This window comes from Limulus polyphemus, unplaced genomic scaffold (genome assembly GCF_000517525.1).
Source record: "Limulus polyphemus unplaced genomic scaffold, Limulus_polyphemus-2.1.2 Scaffold135, whole genome shotgun sequence".
NCBI lineage: Eukaryota > Metazoa > Arthropoda > Merostomata > Xiphosura > Limulidae > Limulus > Limulus polyphemus.
In genome coordinates, this window is record NW_013665745.1 from 298,900 (window position 1) to 324,743 (window position 25,844).

The following is a 25,844-nucleotide window of genomic DNA, read 5'->3' on the forward strand; positions in this document are numbered from 1 at the left end:
ATATATATATTTCAAAAACATGTGAAGTGCGTACTGTTCATTTATCATTGAACTTATCACCAACAAGTCACAGACACCTACTGTAGAAGAATCCTAAGCCCAACAACAACATAGTATATATTTATACAATTAAGGACTATAAGTAAAAGTCTTTTATTTTGATAACTGGTGAAAAAAAATTATATTTTAAAATTCTGATGGCTATATATAATAAAAACAAATCTTCAAGAGATAGAGACTTGTGGTCACTTTTCTTGTTTTTAAACACAAAGCTACACAATATTCTATCTGTGGTCTGCACATCATGGGTATCAAACCTGACTTTCACCATTATAAGCCCCTAGACTTACAGCTGGGAAGGGGCTTTTGACATAAAATTATAATATAAATAAACTGATGTTCCTAGAGTTTTTCAGATAATTAATAACTAACTAAAGGTGCTCAGATAATTAATAACAAATAAAAATACAACCCACAAAATTAGTGAAAAATTTAAAATAGTTTTAAAACATATTCATGTAAAAATAACAATATGCACGGACAATTGGGTAAAAAAAAAAAAAAAAGAGAGAAAGAAGAGGAAGTTCTGTTCAGAAAAGTGTAGAATAAAAAAGGAGAAATGTTAGAAGTATTAGTGAGACATTCTCGTCACTACGTGTCCATCAGTGGAATGCACAAAGTAATCCATAGAAGATAAAGAACAACAGTAAAGATCTGATAACTTTGAAATTTTATAAAAACTTTCTCAGTAAAGTTACTCACCATCAGTCCTAGAAACCAAGATTCTATTGTAACAAAACAACAATACCATGAATCTATTGTAACAAAACAACAATACCATGAATCTATTGTAACAAAACAACAATACCATGAATCTATTGTAACAAAACAACAATACCATGAATCTATTGTAACAAAACAACAATACCATGAATCTATTGGAACAAAATAACAATACCATGAATCTATTGGAACAAAAAAACAATACCATGAATCTATTGGAACAAAACAACAATATATTGTTGTTTTGTTCCAATAGATTCATGGTATTGTTGTTTTGTTTCAATAGATTCATGGCCATGAATCTGTTGTAACAAAACAACAAAACCATGAATCTATTGTAACAAAACAACAATACCATGCCACACTATTCAATACTACTTGTGTGATATCTTACAAATTCCTCATTCCTTTTACATGGAAATACATAACACAGAAACCAAGAATCAAACATTGCCTGGATCTTATTAATAACAAAAGAACCAAATGTCAGTTTTTATTTTAGTAGACATGGTTTAAAGTTCCTAAACTTCTTTTCTGAAAGTCTTTTTTTTTATAAATAAAATTGAACAGAATGCCACACATTTGAAATCCCCTGATAAGGATTATAGATATATTAATTTAGTCTTAATACACAAAATTTGATGTTTATTCCCTCTCTTTGCTTGTCATGCATATCCATGATAATCATGTGCTCAAGTGATCAGTCTTGATAATACTTGTTACACCCCCCAACCCCTCTTTTTATTCTTCACTTTTTTTATGGAAAGCCAGAAAATAGAATCTTAAGAATTTACATTCATTTGTTTTCAATTTTTATCTATTTATCATCAGACTTATTTGCAAAATTTGCTTTAGGATTAATTTTCATGTTCCATTTTTTGTGTGATGGACTCAGCTGACACAATTTTTTAAAGAGTTAAACATATCTAAGATCATAAAGCTCTCTTATTTTTTCTTTTGGCTTACTAGTATGTTATTTTTAAATTTAACCATTATTACCATTTTCATTTTAAACATCTATATAAGTAAAGATTGTGACATTATTACGAATTTATAATTAACATTTATTCAATAGAAGTTATGTGTGTTAAGCTTTAAGAAAAGTTCTTCTTTTGTCACTGTTTATTGAAAAGTATTTTAGTTTTCTTAATTAGGTTTGTAATTACTCAAAGAAGGACTTTCAGCAAGAGCTGGGCAATTTAATCTATTAATCAATATAATCAATCACCTATAGATGAGAGCAGAAGCCTGTCATCCATGAAATGCAAGTCTGAAGACCCAACGAGTGAAGATGATGTGCAAAAGCATACCCGTAAAATTAACAGAACTGTCATGAAGTGGAGCCAAAAAAAGATACAAACCACATAAATTGAAAAAAATACACAGAACTAATGAACTAACAAAAACTTAGAAACATGTAGTCCACAAAGAGCTTAAAAGTAATACATTGCAAAACTAAGAAAATCGACCTAAAACATAGAATGTAGAAGTTGACTCAAAGAAACTATAAGACAAAGGACACAAAAAGAAAACTTACCTTAAAGAACATGAGAATAAAAAGGCACCCAGTTAATAAACACATAAGTTGACTCAAACTTATCCCAAATTAGAAGTGACTAGTAGTAAAAATACAAAAAAAGGAACTTTTAACTAAATAAAATTAACAGTGAAAACTGTAAAATATTAAACCAAATTAATGCAAGAAACAAACTCTAAATGCAAGTGGTAAACTAAAATAACTTAGATGGTAAAAAACATAAAATTGAACTGCCACAAATTGACCAGAGAAGACATGAATGATGTAAATTATCGAGTGCAGAAATTAGATCCATACACTCAAGCTCACATAAACTCAATGAACATCATATATCCATGGGGAGTGAGAAATACACACTGAAAAACTTACCACAGATCACCTGGGAAAATGAACAATACCTATCTTGAAAGGAAAAAATTGCCGGCAGAACATAAGACACAAACTCCCCACAAATGAAAGTCTGTGCTTCCCCAGCAGACACTGTGAAACCTGAGACTGAGGCCTAGTGTCATAACCACTGTCTACATATGGCAGGAAAATTATAAATGAATTCAGAGAATTGCCAATTCAGAAAGCAGGGATTGTGCCACAAGGGTAGAGGGAGCTACCTGCACTAGTATAGAGGGCACAATGGGATTGGTGAAGGATGGTCACATTATCAGCATGTTGCTACAATGACGGAAAAAATAGACTGGCGAGCTTTTAAAATGTTTACCAATGTCTAAAGGGTAAACAAAGGTTGAGATAGTTATGGGGGAAAGGAGGTAGTACTGTTTCAGAATTTTATTTTAACACACCTCTGATTTGAAATCCAAAATAGACAAATGACTAGGAATGTGAAATAAAATCTGCATTTTATGTGATTTTTGTTACAAATGTTAGACCTACTGGTTTCCAATGGATGAAAATGAATTATAAAAGTTTTAGCTTACAGCTCAAAAATTAAGAAAATAAATTACTGTAGTGCTACACCCAAATACTTACTTTTCTCGTTTACGTATGAAAAACAGAGTACGAAGTAACAGTGAATCATGGGGATGAATGGAAGGAAGAAGAGGCTCATGCCATGCTTCGTTTGGTCTTTTGGAATATTCACGAGCTTTTTCAATCAACGGGAGGATGTCTAATGCTCTCAGGTCTAGCTGCTTAAGATCATCTATCCATGTGGCTTGCAATGATTCAGAATCAGCTCGAGAGACTGTCTTAAGTTCACCTCCTAAAAAAACAATATCAATGAAAATTTCAATAATGCATGGGACAGTGACAAAAAGTTGTGAGGACTGAAGTATATATGTATTGAAAACAAAACTCAAAGACTGAAAATTACTCCATCAAAACCTGAAGCCAAACCTTTGTATACATTTAAGCACCTACATATCAGCATGACTTGCACAAAGCACACATACCCGCTGGTTTTACTTCAGTCATAAACCTTTGGGGAAATGGCTGTATTGAAATAAGGTATAATACAGTTTTTTAATGTCATAAATATATTTTTTGATAAATCAGATTCAGATACTGTTCTTTGACACTATCCACAGCTCAACTTTAGATCTTGTGATTAGCATGTAAACAAACCAAATAACTTATCTCACTTTTTGAAAGGATGTAAAAAATCAAAGTCTCCTATTCAACTCTGACTGCACATTTTATTACTTTAAGCTAGGAATTCTATACATACACAGAATGTAAACGTTTTCCTCAAAGTAGGCTTAATTTTGCAATTCCAATTGCCATATATTTTTTTAAATTATAATAAATAATTAAAAACAATGTGTTATATTTACACAATAAAAACGTTATCACGTAGATCATGTCGAAACATGTACTTGTAGAGAGATATTTTAAAGGGGAAGCCGTACAGCTTCAATAAAGTTTTTATTGTGTAAATATAAAACGTTGTTTTAAATTATTTATTATAATTTAAAACATTTTAAACACAAGTGCCGGTAGTGCATATTGCCATATATTTCTTCTTTCAAACATTAAAATAAGGTGAAAACTATTTAGATATTGATATCAAACAAATGGAAGCAATTCCATCAAGTTGTAGTTTATCCCAAAAATTGCTTGTTTTGGTTAACTACTATTGGTTATTCATTATCCTACCTATATCAGTTAATTCTTATTAAAGTTCCACAAAAGTAAAGTATTTCTCTTTAATGACAATTGCATCTTTAACTTTTACAACTATATACAAACATATTGTATGACAAATAGCAATGGCAAACACTGGGTGTAAAAGGGTGCAATAGAACCCCCTAATAATTTTGTTGTACCAAAAAATGTTTTAATGCTATGATTAAAAATGGATTAAATATACAATCAACACGTATTAGTCCTACATTAATGTTGTTGAATTATATATAAATCAAAAAATGTGTTACCCAGTATTATTGCCCTCCTGTCGTAATTTTAGGGCATTGGTCCCCTATTTGCACCTCCAGTAATTTCAAATGTGTCCACCACCACTGATTAGCAAAAATGCAAAGTAATTCCAATAACACTTTAGTTAACAGTACCTATCAAGACTGCTTAAAGTGCACCTGATATTGAGAGAAATATTTATTCCAAATTTGTTCATCTCTTCACATTGCAGTAAAGAACACAAACTGTTTTATAAAAAATATTATGTAATTTTTCCATCAGGTATCCAATATATGTAAACATTATTGTAATTTTGCCAAATAAGCAATCATTAACATATTTAAGAAATATATTTCTGCCTCTCCTCCAATAAGTTGACTATACTTTTTTTTATTTATGTCATGCTGTTCATAATTATTTTTTCTAAATCATGGAATGTTAATAATTTGATAAGATAAACAAATGAGAGTGACATAATCAACATGGCAAAGATCATAAAACACAATAATTAAGGTTTTAATAATCACCTGGTGATAGGTGTAGTCTATCATGTGCATAATGTGAACCTACTATACACTTATCTTAGTTCTCTAAATTTTGTTATTATTATTATGTGGTTAATTAATACAAATAATGCTTACTTTTCTTTCTTTCTAAATGAATAAGCTAAAAATAAGTATCTCAGTATTTAAAAACATTCAGGAACAACATAAAAGCTATGTGCTCTATACTTTGGTTACAAATGCATTTATACTATAAACTACAGTACTGTGACTAGGTTTAAAATCAAACCTGGTGGGTTACATCTGATTAATACCGTGTGCCTGCTGTTAAATATCTGAAATATATACTCAAGTTTTTAATGGAAAAAAACAAAACATATATGGTCCAGCAAGTATAGTAATGGGTAAATAGAAAGTTCTTACTAATTTTGTGTGGAAAAGAAGGTTGTGAGTAATAGATGCAATCAAAAGCATTACATACATAATGTAGATTACCTGTAACATTCCCTGTTACAACAAATCGATACCAATGACCTTGAGCACTTTCAACCATCAGCAAGGTAGTTGGTTCAAATTCGAGACCCGTTTCTTCCAACACTTCTCTCTTAGCAGCATCCTGCAGATTAGAAACACACGCGACTCATGTTAAAGTGTAAATATGTGTCTTGGGCACACTGTCTTAACCAAATAAGAAATTTGTTTCATGAATATATATGACTACCTTACTAAAAATTCCTTAGTGTGAGCTGTACTGTGAGGTTGATACAAGATAAAAACCAGATGAATTTCTCAATTTAGATTCCTTCTCATCACATGCTCCATATTTGTAAAATCACAAAAAAAAAAAGAATCACTGATTGCTTCAAAATATTAAATGTTTTATTAAAGAGAACAAGTATTAATTCACTGCACATGTTCCAAATAAAACTGGTGAAATCAACACCTAATTTTGTACCGAATAAATTAAATGAAACTTATTGTAAAATTTATGAAATATCTACTCGTTGTAAATTTCCTTCAAGTAATATTCATGGTCCCTGAAACAATCATAAACTATAGAGTCCAACATCTTTAAGCAAATGAAATATGTTTCTCTTCATCCACCTCATTCTATAAGATCCCCAGAATACATTAGGTTTCAAGAAAGAATAGTATTCAAGACAAGGGAAGAGGCTATAAAGTACAACATATATACTTCATAAGGATACACACTTAAAACAGTATCAACTTGAGACTTCTCTGTCAGAAGATATATTGGAGCATTTTCATTGTGACCTTATAATACAATAGACAGTCAGTTTCTACATTGTATAATTTATTTACAATGACAAAACTTTGCTGGTAATATTTTGTCTAATAAGACCTATTCTGTAAAAATGGTACAAGTATATACAGTTTCATTTACTGCATGAATAAAAATACATGTAATAACAACCAGACAATGTTTACAGGTTCAGAGCTCTTTATCACATACAATGTGATTTTCTTTTTTTTACTTTAAACCTCTTAAAAGGAAAAGCAAGGCATGTTTCCTGAATCTGTCTGATTCAGCCTATGGGGTCTGTTAAAAGATAACCTTTGAAAAGAGTGGTTAAAATATAAAAGAAATGCAGGTTTAAAGCCTTAACTTAGGAACTTTTTTTTTTACCTTTGACCTCTGTATGCAAGAAAGCATTAATCTCATATACATCAGCTTCAGGCTGTGAGAGTTGTTACAAAATATCTTTGTGTCTACTCTCATTTGAACTGATGAAAATAAAAAGAAACTGCAGGCCAAAATATGTTTTTGTAACGTTAAAACCATAATGGCGATCAAAATAAAAAAAGACATCTGGGCATATTTGACCAAGGTAAGGTATATGCTCTCAAAGTTTCAAAATGGTCAAATCAAAAATAAAGAACTGACAAACAACTGTAATTGATGGGGGAAAAAATGTCTCCCTCCTTAAGGGAGGCATAATTAATGATAACTGGAGACCAAAAAAAAATAAGTAAGCTTAAAGTAACCAACACAGTCAAATGAGCTAGTTAAGTATACCAAATCAAGCCAGTTCCAAAGTATTCTAAGGTACTCCCGCTGTCCATGTAAATGCCAAAATATCCAATGCAGCACACCAGAAAGTTCCAAAAATCCATAATGTTTTAAAAGCATAATTTTTCTGACGTTTATTGGTTCCATACATACTGTATGGGTCATTCCACTTAAATTCAACCTATATATGTCCACACCTCACCGTCTCAAATGTTGCTGATTTTTTGCATATCTGTACCTTGATAAAAACTGTACAAGTTTTGAACATCATACTGAAAGTCAATTATTAAGAAAGATATAATTTTCAAATCACAAATTTCTAAACCTCATGTGAGAATAATTAATTAGTAGAATGTAGTTGTTTAATGAGCCTGACAATTAATCAATTATTGAATTCCACTAATTGTCCAGTTCTAATCTCTTAGTGAGTGTAGCGAGATATGGGACTGGGTGAGAGGGTGAAGCTTCAGCCTACTAGCTTTTTAAAAAATTTTTTTGGATAAAACATTTTGACGAAACTGAATATTTATTACATATTTTTAATTCAAATAGACCTTTATGTATATCAGAGATCTATATGAATTTTGAATTATTTAAAGCAATGGTTCCTAACTACAGGTCTACCGAGATGTTTCAGCAAGTCTGTAAGATAGTTTAAAATATATCTACTGAAGTATATTGTTTTACAATACAATATAAAAGTATTTTAAAAAGTTAACATTGTACAAAGTGGTTCATGAAATTTTGGGATCTGAACTAGCTTGTCCTTATTTGGAAAAGAGAGGGGAATCACTGATCTAAAAGTATATGTGATCTTATGTACATACATCTAAAATGTTAGAATTTAGCCCCACCCCCTATTATTCCACAGCAATACCAATGCTCTTTCAGCCAAACTATTCACCAGATCATGTGACTTCATCACAATATAAACTTGGTTCACAACTACTGTATTCAAATTACGGCTTCCTAACATTGTTTCCAACAGGGGATCTGATCACTTGGAATATGCATAATTCTATAATTTTATTTTAAACTTTTCAGATAGCTATACTTAACAAGTGAATGTAAATATGTTTACATTTTTTGGTCCTGATACAGCACTTGGGTATAGAAGATGAATTAAAATATTCAAAGTTCTACAAACAAGCTACAGACTAAATAAAGTCTTTTAAACATGGATAATCTATGTTTGTAAATATTTTTTTTACCTAAATATAGAGACATTTACTAAGTTTGAATCCAACATAACATAGAGTATCCATGTTACACATTATACAGAATTGTTATTAACATAGCAAAAAATGAGGAAAACTGAGTGCGTGAGACATGGCCCGTAGGTTAAGTTGATGTGGAAAGACTTATCCACGTTTTGGTCCTTTGGGTATAGAATAGGTTTTCAGCAATGAAGACAAATGTGATCAAGATCAAAATTCCATAATAATACTACTTACAAATGTTACACTGAATGCAAAAAACTTTTAATAATTCAAGTTCATATAACAACGTAATGAAGTCCACGACAAGTTTTGAAATAAATAGTCAAGAATTTTGACAATTCAAAATAAAAAATTTAGGAAGACATCTCGGAGAGTTAAAAAAAACTGTAAAACTTAAAATATTTACTTGACTAAACATTTTTACTGATTTTGTTTCAACTTTCCATTCTCACCACAAATTTTGTGAAATTATCAGAACATTAGTGTTAAATTCAGTTGATTACTTGTTTCTTCACTTCATTGTACAATGAATTTAAATTGTTAATTAAACATTTTTAATTTTATTTTTCATTAATGAATCAGTGGACAGTAGAAAAAAAAATTAAATTTTGTTAATTATCTAAGTTTATATGAAAGCTTAAAAAAGGGTTGAAACTGATGTAATTATATCACTAAATACATAATATGTAAAAAACAACTTCTTTTCAGCTTCTTAGTAGTCAAACTAACATGAAATAAGACAATGGCGTGTATTACATTTAAGTAAATAAATACATATACAATTTAAAAAAGCCTTCCTATAAACACAAGTAAAAATAAAGCAATTACAGCATTAGTGGACTACTTATTTATAATGTAGTAGTGCTGTTACTTAAGAAACAATTTATGTGGTTTTGGCAGCGATACAACTGGCATTATTACGTGTACTGGTAACTTTATTTGATGGCACATATACAGTACAATGACACAAATTGGCTTTCTGTAGCACTAATTATGATGCAAATTTTTTTAAGCAAGTCAAAATTCATAACTGCTATATTACCAATGACAATGCATATAAACAAACCATGACAATATGCAGGTAAATTAGCACATTTTGTAACACATATTTTGTATTAAAGTGTTTCATTCCTATTTTGAAGATCATGATAGAGTTGCATAAAAACAAACTGTACTCTTTACCTAGTCAAAGGCTTTTGGTGCTGAAAACTATTAAAATATTAGTATGTCAATACTTCCAAACAGGAAGAAAACTAATCAAATGAATAATCCCAAAAAATATATTTAATTGCAAGAACGTTACTCTGAATTAATTTTAATCCTCACAATAAAGAAGTGATTCTCTCTGGTAATTAGCAAGTAAAATCCATTAACGACCAAAAGGTTGTAGTAGAAGATTTAATTCAAACTTTGTTAACTTATCAACTAGAGAAAGGTTCCTCTTCTAAAATGAATATTTTACAGTATTTATCAAGTTAAGACCATTTTGGTAAGCCTACTAACTGCAGAACTCTGTGTTACATAAACTCGATGAGTGATACATGTGCATAAAAATGGGGTACAAATTCATACATTAAAATGCATCTAATATAAAACATTTAAAAGGTGTAAAAAAAAAACAGTCCCATCTACAATAAAAATGCACAATTTTCAGTGAAAATTACTAAATTGTTCATGCATGCCCCTGGACCTCCCAGTATGGCTTCATCACTCATTTCTTGTTCCCCCAAAAAATTAGTTCCTGCCTTTGTAGATTTCTGCCAGTATTCCTTTGACAGAAATCATTGTAAAATCAGTTTTACTTATACAATTCTCAGTACATTGCCTTTTCATTAATTTGCCTCATATTTAAAAAAAATCACAAATCTGGCCTCTTTTCTATAGGCAGTTAAGTTCTCTGAAGTACTGGATGATCCCTGCTTTACTTAATTGGTTCATTACTATGTTAAACAGTATGTCTATTGCATGTTAAACTGTATGAATTTGTAAATGTAAAACAGATGAAACTATGACTAGATTTATTTTGATATTCCTATTAGTAAATTGTAAGCAAGCACTTGTCCAAGTAAGAATTTTAAGATTAATCACTTTATACCTCTCCTATGTAAAAACCATCCAATTAAAATGCCCTATGTGAACTTAAAATTCCAATATAACATTTGGGCAAATGGGGACCAATGGGTCCATCAAAGCAACAATCCCAAAAAGCATTTTTTTTGTAAGTGCCTTAAGCCTGTAAACAAAACTCCCACTCCTAAATGTAATAATGTGGACTGCATCTGTCTATGATGTAATCGGCATACATTATATCCCAACAAGCATGCTCGTCCTTTTTGACATGGGGGCGTTATAACATGATGGTCGATCCTGCTATTTGTTGGTAAAAGAGTGGCCTAAGAGTTGGCATTGGGTGGTGATGACTAGCTGCCTTCCCTCGTATAGCTTTGTGCAAAATTAAAAAAACAAAAACAGATTACATCCCTCCACCAATAAGAGGACAACACATAATTCATGCACAGTACACCCCTTGTGCTAAATTCATATGTGCATATATATACATATATATATATATATATATATATATATTATTATTTTTTTCTATTACAAATTCTATATAAATAAAATGGTAATTGCTCACAAGAATATCTTCTCCAGGCTCCATTCTGCCTGCAGGGAGATACCATGTCCCAGCACAAGAACGTTTAGCTTCTTGCATCATCAAAACTTCATCATTTTCATTCACAAGAACAACAGCAACAATGTATGTTACAGACTTTTTTATTACAGGCTTATAATCTGACACAGAAGATTCCACTCCTTTTGCAGCTGGAATTAATTGAAATCGTTGAATATTCTCATGGAAAATGCATTGTACATGTACTTTTAAAACATATACAAACAATCAACTTCGTAATAGTAAAAGATGTATATATTTTTTTTAATTCTTAAACATTTCTATATCAATATACAGTATCAAGTAAAAGCAAAACACGTTTTACAATTATTACTATATTTATAAATTTACAATATCAATCTTATGAGACAAAACAACAATTTCTTTGTGATCATTCTATAGTTACAGTTAAGTAAGCAAAGATATTTATTTTTCGAAATATTGTATCTATTTTTCACTATTTTAATTACTTGGATAATTACACTGTCACCAACCACTAGATCACAAACATACACACACACACACATATATACACCATACAACAAGTGCATGGAATTGATGGGAACAAACTCAATATAGTGGACTAAAGAAAAGGATCTTTGTATAGTGGTGGATAAGACAAATTAAGCTCCACTTAAGACAGTTTAAGTTTTCTAAAGGGGTGGCTGACTAAAGGAATAAAGTTTCATCAGCCATCGTGGAGACCAGCACTATGTAGGAGTTTAAAGAGGGGCATTAATGATTTCCCAAAAATTAGAGGGTGTGCTTAAATATGTAATTTTTCAAGGGGTTGGTGTGCTAAGACAGCTTTGAATGACCAAATAATTTCTTGTTGTGTATAGGTTGTTATACATGGTGTTAGAAATTATTAAACATTAGTATTTGATTTGTTTTATTGCACTGTAGAAAAATAACTACTGGATGAAATAGTTTAAAATTTCAAGATTACTTTTTACAGGTTATGTCACTTCTGTAAGTAAAATACTATTTTTATATCATATCTATATATTTTTTATTTTTCTATAAGATCAACTCTTACCTTTGTTATTTCAAGAGAAAACAAGTTAATAGATCATAATCTATCCCTGTAAGGTAATCCTTCTATTGTTGGAATCATCCTGGTAGCTTTCCTCTAAACCTTTTCCAATAAGACAATATATCCTTTCTTAGATAAGAAAACCAAAGCTGTACACAGTAATGCAAGTGAGGCCCAACTAGTGAATTATACAGAGATAATTAATTTATGACTTGTAATCAATAGGTATATAATAATATAAATACACCCTAATATTCTATTAGCTTTACTGTCAGCAATAGAGCACTGCCTCAATGGCTTGAGCAACTTACTCACCACCATGCCAAGATTCTTTTCTTCAGTCCCACTACTACTGAATAGATTCCCATATATATTAAGCATGTGATCCAAATTATAAGAATCCAAAATGCACTACCTTGAGCTTAATATATAAACTCAGTAAGTGATCTCAAATTTATTAAAAATGATATAATATATTTATTAAAAATTATAATCTTGATGTATTTGTATTCTGAAAAAACTTGCCTGATTTATGAAAAATAATTTGAATAAGCACGTAGAAGAGTAAAAAAAAATATTTGCGAGACCTTTGTAAACCTGACAACTATTGCAGTACTACTATTAGCACACTTTTTATGGATAAATGCAGAAACTTTAATTTTGGAAATGAAAATAATAATTTTATAATATGTCCTGGGGTTGTAAACAAAAATTACTCTCTTGCTATGCATTTAATCTTATTCACCAATATATATATATTCTTTAAAAAAATTAAAATCTTTTGTCTACATTTGTCTTCAGTTTGACACTATAAATCCATACAATTTTTCACAAGTGGCATTTTAGATGAAAATGATTTCTCATTTTACAACATTCACCACATAGCAATTTGACATGAATGTGGTGCCATCTATCTATAAAATTGTGTACTATACAACAAGTAGGACCTTATGCAAGAAAAGCAAGGATAACGTCATGGACAAACCAATGTAATATCGGAAACATTCAAATCTTACTCAGTTAGTAAGTAATACTTGAGAAAATTCAAAATTATTATGATTTTATGTTTTGGGTAAAAATGTTTAAGAACTCCATTTTTTCCAAGTAAATGGGTTTCTACAACTCAAAACATTTATTTGCTTGCAGAAACACTGTAATAGTTGGCTGCTTGGTTACAATAATCAAATTGACCAGATGCTCTGTATCTATGATTTTAGTTTAAACATACTTCTTAAATTTCAAATTCCTATAAACAGAATCAAGAACTATTTGTTCTCTTCACAATAGCTCAAAACTCATGAAAGATTTATAGATTTATCAACAATCACACCTAAATACTTTATTTTGTCTATAACTGCAATGTTGACCTCATCCAAGGAATACATCCTTTCTAAATGCCAATACCCCAAGTTCACAGCTCCATACTTCTCAACATCATGGATTTATAAATTTGGGGTATTGACATTTAGAAAGAACCTAAAATTTATCTTCCACATTTTGGCTCATTCCCCAAGACAGTCAAGTTATTTTTGGATAAAAGAAGCATTCTCACTTGCTGAAACCACACTTGCTAGCACTTAGTAGCAAATTTGTAAATGTTAGTATCCATCAAATAAATTGTAAAGTAAAACATAAAAAGCTCATTAAAAATGATTTATAAAGATACATGGGATAAGTTAGCTTATTACACAGAAAAGTGGCTGGATGAGAAAAAATTGCAGAGGGTTATTATAAATGAAGTTCACTCAAACTAGATTAATGTCACAACTGAGTGGGATACCTCAAGACTCAGGGTTAGAATCTTTGCTCTTTTTGATTTACAATAATGACCCAGATGAAGGGTTGGTTAATAAATCATTTAAATTTGCTGATGATGTTAAGGTCTTGGGAGTTGCTAGCTGTGAGGAGGATTCTGCTTCTTTAGAAAGAGATTTGGTTTATTTGGAAAGCTGGGTGAATAAATAGCAGATTGCTTTTAATCACGACAAATGCAAGGCAGTGCATGTGCATTACCATAACTTAGATGGGAAATAATTTTACCAGTGTTATGGAAGAAAAGGATCTTGGTGTTTTCATAATGTAAAATGATACATTTATTTTTTTTTACACTTACTGATTTCAAACAGATTTATTTTTACTTTACAAGAATCTTTCATTACACAATAACTGAACCAATTTTATCATTACATGGAAAATTCTGAAAATATTAGATAGATTTAATATATAACAATAAATTTCTTGAACTACTAGTAGCAGCTTACAGTATTAAATTTAATCAATTCATTATGTATTCTAGTTATTTATAACATTAAACATTAGTATTTTGGCTGCATGAAAGAAATCATAAAATACACTAAACTGAGACATGTGCTAAGAATGAAGCCAGAACATCTGGTAAGGAAGGTAAGTCATTAGGCTGTTGAATGTTACAGAAATTTTATTGTTAGACATCTAATGTATAACAACCCAAGATGGTAGATCTCAACAGGATACTAACGGTGAGAATCCTAGGTAATGACTGACATTTTGGTAATCTAATTAGGTTAAAAACAATCATGTTTCCAACAGCATATACAGTATTCTCTGTGGAGATTATGCAATTATTTTTATTTTATTTGTACAGAGTATTTTTGTGTTTAACAATTTGGAGAAAATAATAGTTTAATTATATTTTTAAACACTGACTTGGAAATAGTGAGTAGACTGGAATAACAACACTGAAAGCTTAAGAACACCCAAGGAACTGCAAGGGAATAAGACAAAGTTACTTGTGCTAAGATGTGAAATTCTCAACTTCATGAAATTGATAATGGTATATCCTATTAAAAACAAAAAAGTATCAAAATGACCCTTAAAAAGAAATGAAGAAATTGTATCCTTTTTTTTATTTTCATATTATCACCAAATCATTTAAACACAACAACTATATCTGATATATTTTTTCTTTAATAGAAACATGATTGAGTGTCATCATGGATAATACACTATTTTTCCCACAAACCTCATGATGGCAAAACACTGCAAAATATTTTTGGTACCACAAACCAACTGTTCTATGACAAAATGTCCTTAGCCTCAGTGTTTTTGTTTTTTTAATGCCCCACTGATTTTCATTACATACTTTTTACTGTTTACAAAATAAACCCACAAAAATGATCAAACCAAATACCATATGGTACACACACTACTCAAGTTATTGATATGCCACAGCTTATGAGACATGCCTTAGACACCACTTCACATTTTGAAAGCTTAGTGGTTTTGATATTTTTTCCTGAGAACCAGATGATCTAGAACAGTTAATACAGTTTCAAAGAGGCACCGGGAAAAATATCATAGATCAAGTGCTTACAAACCCCAAAAATTTTATTCACTTTCTATAATTTTAATCCAAAATGACAAAACCCTAAAAAGTCTAATAGCTGCTCCTACGTTAAAATTGTTTAAGCAAACAGTTACATCTACAATGGTTTCTTCAGATATTTAAGTCTATTTAAATGACAATACGTTGTTGTTTCTTAACTCATCTGTGACTTTCTCACTAAGGTATTAATCCTTTATTACTTACTGCCTAGATGTATAAACCTACTCACTATTGCCTGAATAAATTAACCTTTTTTAGTAACAGTGGGATGTAATAACCAATAGTCCCTGGACATATTTAAGTCATTCAAAAGTACTTGATTGCATTAACACTTTTCTGTATTATTTAAAGGCATCACAACTATCTAAATGTACTAATCAATTTCTTTATGTATGGAGTTTCATTACTGTCTAAGTGTATTAACCCTTTCATTACTATACATATGTATCAGCAATCCCCTTTAATGTCCAAAGTTACTGAGTTTCACTACCATCTACATGTATCAGCAATCCCTTTTATTGTCTGAATTAATTGAGTTTCACCACTGTCTATGTGTGTTAGCCTTTTCACTACTTTCCATATGTATCAGAATCCCTTTTATGTCCATATTTATCGAGTTTTACTCCTGTCCAAGTGTATTAACCCTTTCACCACTGTCCTTTTTAATATCTGAATGTAATGACATTTTCACCACTACCTAGATATATATACACACACACCCTTCCATTTGTGTTTGAATGTATTAACATTTTAATTAAGTCTAGATACATTAATCACATTGTTACTACCCAAATATAGTAACTCATTCATTTCAACCTGAATGTACTCTTCCTTTCATTATTACTAAGCTGTATTTAGCCTCTCAATGTTTGCATATATCAACACTTTTTCTGAGACCTACATGTATCAGTGTCTTAACCCCTGTCTTGATGTTTTTATCCTTTCAAAACTGTACATTTATTAACCATCTTTCCACTGAATCGATGTACTCACACTTACTATTGCTCGGATGTATTAAGCTCTCCAAAACTTTTTGAATTCAATAACTGTTTTATACATGTGTACAATGTACTGACATTTACACTACCACCTTGATGCGCTGAACCTTCCATTTCCAGCTTGGCTACTACCTTAATATGTTAAAAGCCCTTGAATCTATGAATCAACTTTTTCACCGGCCTAGACATATTACACATCCTAAAATGCAAAAGGCTTACAGCAAAGTTGATTCTATTAACTAGAAAAAAGAAAAGGAAGTCAATTACTTACTGTAGTACATTGCACATTAATATTCTCATCAAATAAGTAACGGTCTACATTTTGTACACTTACCTTAATGTTCAGAAATATTATTTTTCGTTCTTCTTCTTTCAGTGCGCTTTTCAGTGGTCTCATAAAATGCTGTTTTAAAACATAATTCACTCATTACAAAGCAAACATTGGACTGCACAAATAACTTAAATACTCAAATTGTTTGCCAAAATTATATATTATCTCAGATTCTAAAAACCATGGAATAAAAGCAACTCTGTCTATGATAAATCTTACAGGAATATTGAAAGAGATTACTAAAGCTATCTTAGTATAACTGTAAAATATTTTATTTTTGTTTAAAAGGGTCAAACAGGTTGTATCATAAGACAAAGTATCCTCAATTTAACTTCAATCTAAAAAAAAAAACATAGATACTTAATGCTTTCCTAATTTTAAAACTTTAAAGTGAGAAATGCATTTCTTCAACAAAAATTTAAGACCACAGTAGTGTACTGGTATTTTCATAATACTTAACAAAAGCATCCATGTACTGAAAAATGTAACAAATCTACTATTTTCAATCCAATTCTAATATCTAACTTCATCTTAACTAATAACTAGATAAAATTCAAAATGGTAAACTGGTTATTCGGTTAGCTCAAGTTAGAGAGAGCTTATGTTAAACTAAATAGGTAAGTAAGCCTAGATGCAGGTGCTTAAAATTTAACAGGTCACGTTTACTGATCTAATCACCTTACTTCATCATCATTGGTCATTAACAATATTCAAGATTCTTAAGTCAAACACTAAAACTACTGGTTGATTAATGGTACTTAAGAATATGAAAGTTAAATATTATTAAGAAAAAAACCAGTTTGATAAATGAAAATGAAAGACCTATGAAATATATATTTTCTCTCTCAAACCACCAAGTTAATTCATAATTTTAATTTAAAACATTACCTAAAATAGCAAACATTGAGTTGTTTTCTATTGATACTTCGCTTGTTGCTACTGCTTTGTTTTAAATATTTGCAAGTCACAATATATGATTATGTCAAGGGAACAGGTAAATGATGATTTAAGTTTTATGGGCAATATACTATCCAGAGTTGATTCAATAAAAATGTTTGAAGTTATCATTCAGAATAACCTCAGATGGGATGAACATATTAAAAGTATCTAAAAAAAACTTGCCAGAGTAGTTATATTATGACTCGGTGTAAGAGGGTTTTTTTGCTCGGAGTCCTTTATCAAGTTTATTATGCCATCTTCTACAGCCAAATGACTTAAGTGTTCGAGGGCTCACATTTTAATGCATTAAGACTGATCTGGTTGTTACAAAAGAGGGTCTTGAAGCTAATAGAGCATCAGTTTCAAATAAATTTAAGGAATATGGACTTTTGACTATTTATCAGGCCTGTGTTTACCACTTCATTTGTGTTGCAATGAATATTATAATGTTTAATCCTGAAATGAATTTGTTAATCCCCTCTAGAGATAGTTTATACTCCTTTTGTCATAGAAATATGTATTACTGTCCAAGAATCACTTCACTTCTGAGTTCTAAGTTTTTTTATTGTTTGGCTCCAGTGATTTTTAAATCAATTGGACTCTGACGATTGGTCTACCTCTAGTATTAAGTTATTTAAAAAAAAAATGTGTAATTATGTATTTAATAAGTATTTCATGTTTGGTTTAACAGATGCATAATTAGTTTTTCTTTTATAGTTACTTATTCTTCATGACTGTAACTTATCCATTCAATAAAATAATTTACAAAAATAATCCTACACAAGATATCTTATTAGAAAATATTTGATTTCACCTTTATAGAAAAGACAAACAAGATAACATTTACACTAATTTAACTTATCAAATCTATACACTTAAATTATTTTTCTGTAAAGTAAAATACATAAAGTGTATACCTTCTGTTGTAATAAATTTTTCTTTTCATCAATCACATTATCATTTTTTTTTCAGTAAGAATATTTTATTATAAAGCAGAAACTATCAGCATGGAAACATCAATTTCTTTATTTGTTGTTGAGCACAAAGCTACACAATCAGCTATCTGTGCTGTGCCCACCACAGGTCCCAAATCCCAATTTTGAGTGCAATAAACCCTCACACTTATTTAAGCTGAACTTTATGACTTATACAGAACAGATTTCTTACATGCATTATAATAACCAAAACAAGATCCTTTTTGTTACATTTGAAGCTCTACATTACATCAATAAAAAAAAATTGGTTTCTTCATGACTGTATTCCTACCAGACTTTGCTAAAATAACATAAAAAAAGCTGAATTCCTATCTAGTTTTTTGGGGCATGTATATAAAAAAGTTAACCACGTACTGGTCTCACTTTAAGATTCGTGTAGTTTTGCATTTCAAAAAACAGTTACTGAAAAAAAAAAGATACTGAACCTTAACATTTCAATTAACCTGCAGAGTTTAATGGAAGAATTAACAAATTTCTAATAAAACTTACAAAAAACCTAAATACAATTACCTTAATGATCATGTTTAAAGCTTCAATATAATTCTTTTCTGTTTCAACAAGTTCTTTGATACAGTAATCACGTTTTTCTAAAGGTGCTGAAGTTGGAACTGGAATCTGAATAATAGCAAATCAGTTACCATCACTTTACAACATTGTTGTTAAGCACATTATATTTTTTTATCAACAATACTACAGGTATTTCCTTAAATAAAATTTCTTTAACTTCACTCTTGTCCTCTAAAAATAAAGTTTACTTTATAGTTGTCTCTCTCTGGACAGGTTTTTTTTATTTTATTTTACCATAAGCTATTTTATTTTGCTATTTTCATGTTAAACTTATAAAGTTTCGTTTGGATAATTTTAACTTTTACAGTTCATGAATTAATAATCACACACATGCTATGCTTTGAATTCCAACATCTGTATATGAACAGAAGTTTTTAGAATTTTTCTCATCTAGATAAAAATACATCATACAATTAGTCATACATATAATAGTTTTAACATATACAAGAGGAGTAAATTCACTCCCATGTTCAGAATTAGAAACATAGGAACCAGTTAGTTTGTATGTAGCATTAAATATAATAAACTTACACAAATTAGACAAAAGATTTTAATGAACAAAAGATGCTTTACCTTAAAGTTCCAAAAATATTTTTATTTGCATAAGAGTTTTTATAAGATAAAAAAGAAGGCTAGGTTACATAGAGGATTTGAAATAAAAAAATCACTATTTAAAAAAAAATTGTACTCACTGCTTTCTCAGCCATTAAAATATATGGTCTTTAGAATGGTGTTCTATTAACATGTTTAGGTCAATGTTTAAATAATAATTTATAATTAACTAATACTCCAGAAGAATTTCGCTTCAAGGTAAGAATTATTAAAAGATGTACTATTCCTGCTTCAATAACAAAAATTTACTTAGCAAAAGTTTAAAACCACTTTACGGGTTCATTAAATCAGAATCTGAAAAAAACAATTATTTATTATAAAAAATTTATATATTGTTTACATTTCACTTAAAAGACTAAATTTTTTTTAAAGGAAATATGTCTATTTTCAGAACAAAGAAATTACATTACTGAAATTTTTGGATTAGGCTTAAAATCTTGGATTGAGATACTTAAACATCTCTAAGAAAAATTTTGAATCTGTCTAATAAAAACAACGTCAACCTAAAATTTTGAAACAGACATCCAAATAGCCCTAAGAAATATTCAGAACCTGTTCAATAAAAATGAAAAAAAAAAAAAAAAAAGACTTCTGTAAACTACTGAAATGTTATTAATTTTGTACATGATTTTCAATTGATAATACTTCAAATGTTTTTTAGGTATTTATTTCACTCATATTACCCCAAAATTCATATTCTTATGTACAGCTGGATGATTAAAACTTGATTAATTGACTACCTATGAACATCAATTACTGTTAAGTAAGATCACCGATTACTAAAAAATTATGATTACATTAATTAATGTCATGAAAATAATCAAAATTACTGATTTCTAATAGTCCAAATATCCAAGGAATCAAAATATTATCATTATAGTTTTCCATTATTATTTGTGAGTAATTCAAGTTTGCTGAGCTTAATCGATTAATATCATGACTTACTAAAATAACTGTTGATTCAAAATAATAAGTATTTTTGGCTCACTTTACATTGTGTACAAAATAATGACTAAATTTATACCCACGACAATCATATTCTCCTATACCTCTCACAAGTGCAGTTATTAAAAACTTATTAAAAAAAATAAGTTTATTGTCTCTTTGTACAGTGAAGATGTATCTAAAGTACCCATGTGCTTGAACATTTAGATGTAGTTGTGTATGTTCCATTCATCACTACATGCCTCAATCTAGTTATGTTTGTATAAAATCTTAAACTAAATTTATACCCACGACAATCATATTCTCCTATACCTCTCACAAGTGCAGTTATTAAAAACTTATTAAAAAATTAAATTTATTGTCTCTTTGTACAGTGAAGATGTATCTAAAGTACCCATGTGCTTGAACATTTAGATGTAGTTGTGTATGTTCCATTCATCACTACATGCCTCAATCTAGTTATGTTTGTATAAAATCTTAAACTAAATCCCCAGCACTAAGTAAATATAACTTGTATTTTGCTGTACATAACAGAAACTTTACTAGTTAGTGTTATGTACAGTATTTTCATGATTTATAATTAATGTAACAAAGTACTCTTTATTTTCCTCAACAAAAATTCAGAAGTTTTAGTAGTTTCGTGAAAATTTTAGGGAGAAACCTATGGAACAGTATTAATCATATTTTCAACATGTTACTTGTTTTGTAATACAGCATGTATGATACATTTCCATGTACAGCACTTTACAATTAAAAAGTAATTTAATCTTTAATTGTTGTACCTGAAGATGTCTAACAGATTACAATGAAAGGTAGTTTGAAATTGTCTTTAAAAGAAGAAAAAGCTGAAACAGAAAGAGTAGTCTGATGTGAGAATAATTGATCAGTTGAATGTTATTAATTAATGAACATGATGACTGATCAATTAGTGAATTCCACTAGTTGTCTAGCTCTACTCTAATGGCTGAGTCTTTACTGGCAAAGAAAGGGTTAAATAAGTCAGTGTGTTTTCAGAGATGAATGAGCTTAAGTTAAATCAATCAGAATTGATAGTTTAAGCTATAGGCTTTATATTCTTGCTACAAACTTTTTAACACATGCTCAAATTAAACAAGATTGCAGAGTGACTAACAGCAAACAAATAAGAAAGTATTTACAAATTGTGATAAATATTCATGGTGAATAAAATCATTAATAAAATGTAATATAAAGTTTAAATGTGTCAAAGACAATACCTGAGATGGCCCATTTCTCTGAAAAGAACACAGATCTTCATATATATCACCATCATCTTGTGTTAATGATGAGTAGTACTCATCATACTCATCAAGTTCTCCATACTGGCTTTCACTAACCAACAAAAAACATTGCAGTTAGGGCTTCATGCTGGCCACATGCAATGAAGCTTCACAGTTGCCACTATTATAAATTACCTAAGCAGGCAAACATAACTGTATCATGCAGGGTAATGTTACAAAGAGAAACGTTAGTTTTTGTCGCAATCACATAACAATTACTGGAGGAAAGCACTATTTCTTTTTTGTTTTCATGTTGTGTGGGTTCTGCTTTCTTTTATTTTGCAGATTTTTAAATCCTAATAACAACGTAGAAAATATTCACACAAAAAACAACAGACTCAGAATCTGATTTCATGCTCAAAAATGCTCTGCACTAAGTACATGCATATCTAGCTATCTAGAGCTTGAAGGTTAACATAAACTATAAAAAACATATTAGGCAGAACATCAGCACATTCTTTGTTATGGGTATCTGAGAAAAGCAAGCTATGTGATGTCTACATAAGGCAAACAATCATGCAACATCACATGCTGGCTGCGCAGTAACACTGTTTTGCTACTGTGGAATACCTCATTAAGCCTTAAAGTGACGTAGCAAAGATCTTCATATATATCTTCTTCACGAGTTCTGCGTGGGCTCATGGGAAATTCAAATGGCACCATTGTATCCTCATTGTGACTGAAAGAAGGGTTTAGAATTGAAAGGTTCTAGATTTTTTTAATTTTTTGCTTTCACAATACAAATAAATTTCTTATTTTTATCACAGATAAATATATATAAACAATACAAAATAAATTTCACTCCAAATGGAACTTAGGCATAAAATGTTTCACTACATTTGCTGTTCATGTATTTAAAGTTAATAGAAAATGCATACATGTAGTTATGTTAAAGCATTAAATAAATTTGTGCACAAATACATGGTAATAAAATTAGACAAAAATCTACAAAAACTGTAATACTTCTAAGTTACACACTTTGATTATATTTTCAAATAGGTCCTCAAATTTAAAATGCTGAAAGCTACAACAATTTAATGTTTACTGTGGATGTAAAATTATAAATGTCTCTCATGTCATTACAAGTAATAATTCATAAATGAAAGTTGTAATTCCAGTGAAGTACCATTCAACATCATATGCAAGAAATCAGCGTATTTTCTGGTTACATATTTCTGGAGTGAAATATGCATACATTTAGAAAACACATGGACTTATATTTATCTATATTGAAATATAGATGTTTCCTTAATATCATTGTATAAAACATTAAATCTAATACAAGCAAAATACAAGTGGTTCTTATGTTCCTTTGACACTATCACCAATAGGAGCTGTGTTGTTATGTACTTGTTTTTTTAATCAGCTAATCTCCATGTATGCAAGTATATATATATATATATTGTTTTTTTTTCCCTTACATTATTTCATTATTTGTCTTTACAGGTATTTCACTCATTCCACAAAGGCCAACCACCCTGTTAGAAAAATAAAACTGTCTTAGCTGAAGATGACTCCTACCCTGACAAAATTTATATTTGTATCCCCTAGTCCTACTATTTTCACTCTTAAGTATGAAAAAAAGAATGATGCATCAACACTGTCTATTCCCTTTACAATCTGAAACACCTAATTCAAATCCACTTTAACTCTTACTTTTTCAAGAGAATACAATTTTAGAGATCTCAACCTCTCCTCATATTACAATCCCTCCATCCCAGACACCATTCTGGTAACCCTCTTCTAACCCTTTTCAAAAATTCAACTTCCTTCCTGAGGTAAGGCACCCAAAACTGAACACAATACTCTAAATGTGGCCTAACCAATGACCTATACAATAAAATTATAACCTCTTTAGATTTATATTCAATATTTCTGTAGATACAACCTAAAATCCTATTTGCCCTACCACTAGCAACAGCACATTGCTTGAAAGGCTTAAGAGACTAATCAACCATTATTGGGGACTTTTTGCAGCATACAAAGTAGTCCATAGTCATATAACCATTTCACCATCCTCATAAAGTTTACAGAGTTTGATCACCGATAATTTCATCCTCGTAGGAATAGGAAGGTAATATAATTATCATTTAAGCCCAACCTAAGAGAAGTGAATGCTGTTTCAATTCCAATATATTTCTCTCTCAGAAATAAACTAGTTTAAATATCTGACACATACCTATCTTGATCATTATAAGGATTTATAAATGTGCTATATGTGATATTACACAACCCTCTTATGATATTAATGGATTGAATACTAGAATAATGGTTCCATTTCACAGTCAATTCAACTGTTTTACATTTGTGATCTGTCTTAACTCAAAAGGTCAAAAACCATACAAATGCAGATTTAATATTTGACTTCTTTAGGGCCAAATTAAGAACTGTTCCAATGTATACTACAAAAGTTATATAGTAACTCTGGATGAATCAATTTGAGAAGCATCCACTGCATCAGTTCCTTGTAGTTACTCTGGCTGAATCAATTTGGGTAGTATTACTGCATCTGTTCCCTGTAGTTACTCTGGCTGAATCAATTTGGGTAGTATTACTGCATCTGTTCCTTGTAGTTACTCTGGCTGAATCAATTTGGGTAGTATCACTCCATCTGTTCCCTGTAGTTACTCTGGCTGAATCAATTTGGGTGGTATCACTCCATCTGTTCCCTGTAGCATCTTGCACCTTCCCACTTAATGTAATGAGTATTAACATATTGCTTTGGTAAATCACACTAAGACCCAAACTTTTTAGATTCTTCATTATAGAAAGTAAATGTCTGCCACAGTGATCTTCCCGTTGAATTGAGTTTATTTTCCAACAGGTTCAATGTTAGCATTTATAGCCTGCACACCTTAAACTTGTTCTCTGGACTATTTACATTTATCACTATTCTTTTGGAACACCATGTTGTATCACTATAGACTGATGCTAGTGACTGTCACGACAAAAGCCTATGATACTAGAAGATATTTGCATTGCAGGGCAATTAAAATAATACACAACATTTGTATCATTCTAAAATGACAAACTACAGCAATATTAAACTCCTGGAGATTTTTAAACACTTTGTTAAATGAACTTTGGAATTTGAAGAGATCACAAACTATTTTATTGATAAGGGTAAACTTGTCCTCAAATAAGTAGTGTTGGAAATAATTCACAGATACTTTCCAGGTTTGTAAACCTGGTTTATAATTTTCTTTCTGCTAAAGGTTATTAATATGTTTATAAACCAAGCAAAAGTATTTCTCTCCAATCCTCTAATTATGGTAACATAGAATCAGTTGCAGCTTCTCTGAAACATTCTAGTAGAAATAAAATAAATTTTTCACAATTTATTCAAAGATCATGCCATGTCAAAAATTGTGTATAAAAATACACCAAAAAACTTCTATGTTGAAACAATTTTCTTTTAGTCAATTCTCCACAACTTCAGCTTTTACGGGATTTGTAATTTCTCCTTATCCTTTGATAATACAACCAATAAAATAAACTAAGAGGCACATTTTGAAGCTAACTAAATTGTTTCATATTTTCACAAATAATAATATTAAGCACTCTCATTAATCAATCTAAAACTTTAGAAAAAATATTTGATTAATCCAGTGAAGGATAATTGATAGCACAAAAAATATTAAAA

At 30.0% G+C, this 25,844-nt stretch overlaps 3 protein-coding genes across 3 annotated transcripts in view; 1 reads left to right on the plus strand and 2 right to left on the minus strand.

The window, feature by feature from the left end:
- The window catches only part of LOC111083065, a 27,500-nt gene extending 1,737 nt beyond the window's left edge, over positions 1-25,763 (plus strand). Inside the window, exon 2 of the mRNA XM_022379299.1 lies at positions 24,617-25,763. Within this exon, the coding sequence (XP_022235007.1) occupies positions 24,617-24,643 (27 nt within the window). The 3' untranslated portion in view covers positions 24,644-25,763. The remainder of the gene's footprint in view (positions 1-24,616) is intronic.
- The window catches only part of LOC106473946 (guanine nucleotide exchange factor VAV2-like), a 106,517-nt gene that overhangs the window by 56,070 nt on the left and 24,603 nt on the right, over positions 1-25,844 (minus strand). The window lies entirely within an intron of this gene.
- Positions 3,452-12,450, minus strand: LOC111083067 (8-oxo-dGDP phosphatase NUDT18-like). Its single transcript, XM_022379304.1, has 4 exons — positions 12,156-12,450; positions 11,081-11,268; positions 5,672-5,806; positions 3,452-3,536 (listed from the first exon to the last, which is right to left on the minus strand). Exons 2-4 carry the CDS (start codon positions 11,159-11,161, stop codon positions 3,477-3,479), a joined length of 276 nt encoding a protein of 91 aa, XP_022235012.1. The 5' UTR covers positions 11,162-11,268; positions 12,156-12,450; the 3' UTR covers positions 3,452-3,476.

Excerpts from the sequence above, each read along its gene's own strand:
- LOC111083067 (XM_022379304.1), bottom strand. The coding sequence starts at position 11,161 with ATGATGCAAGAAGCTAAACGTTCTTGTGCTGGGACATGGTATCTCCCT. Across the intron at positions 5,807-11,080 it reads AGCCTGGAGAAGATATTCTT|GATGCTGCTAAGAGAGAAGT; the intron begins GTGAGCAATTAC and ends TCTAATCTGCAG. Across the intron at positions 3,537-5,671 it reads TTACAGGTAATCTACATTAT|GAGGTGAACTTAAGACAGTC; the intron begins GTATGTAATGCT and ends TTGTTTTTTTAG.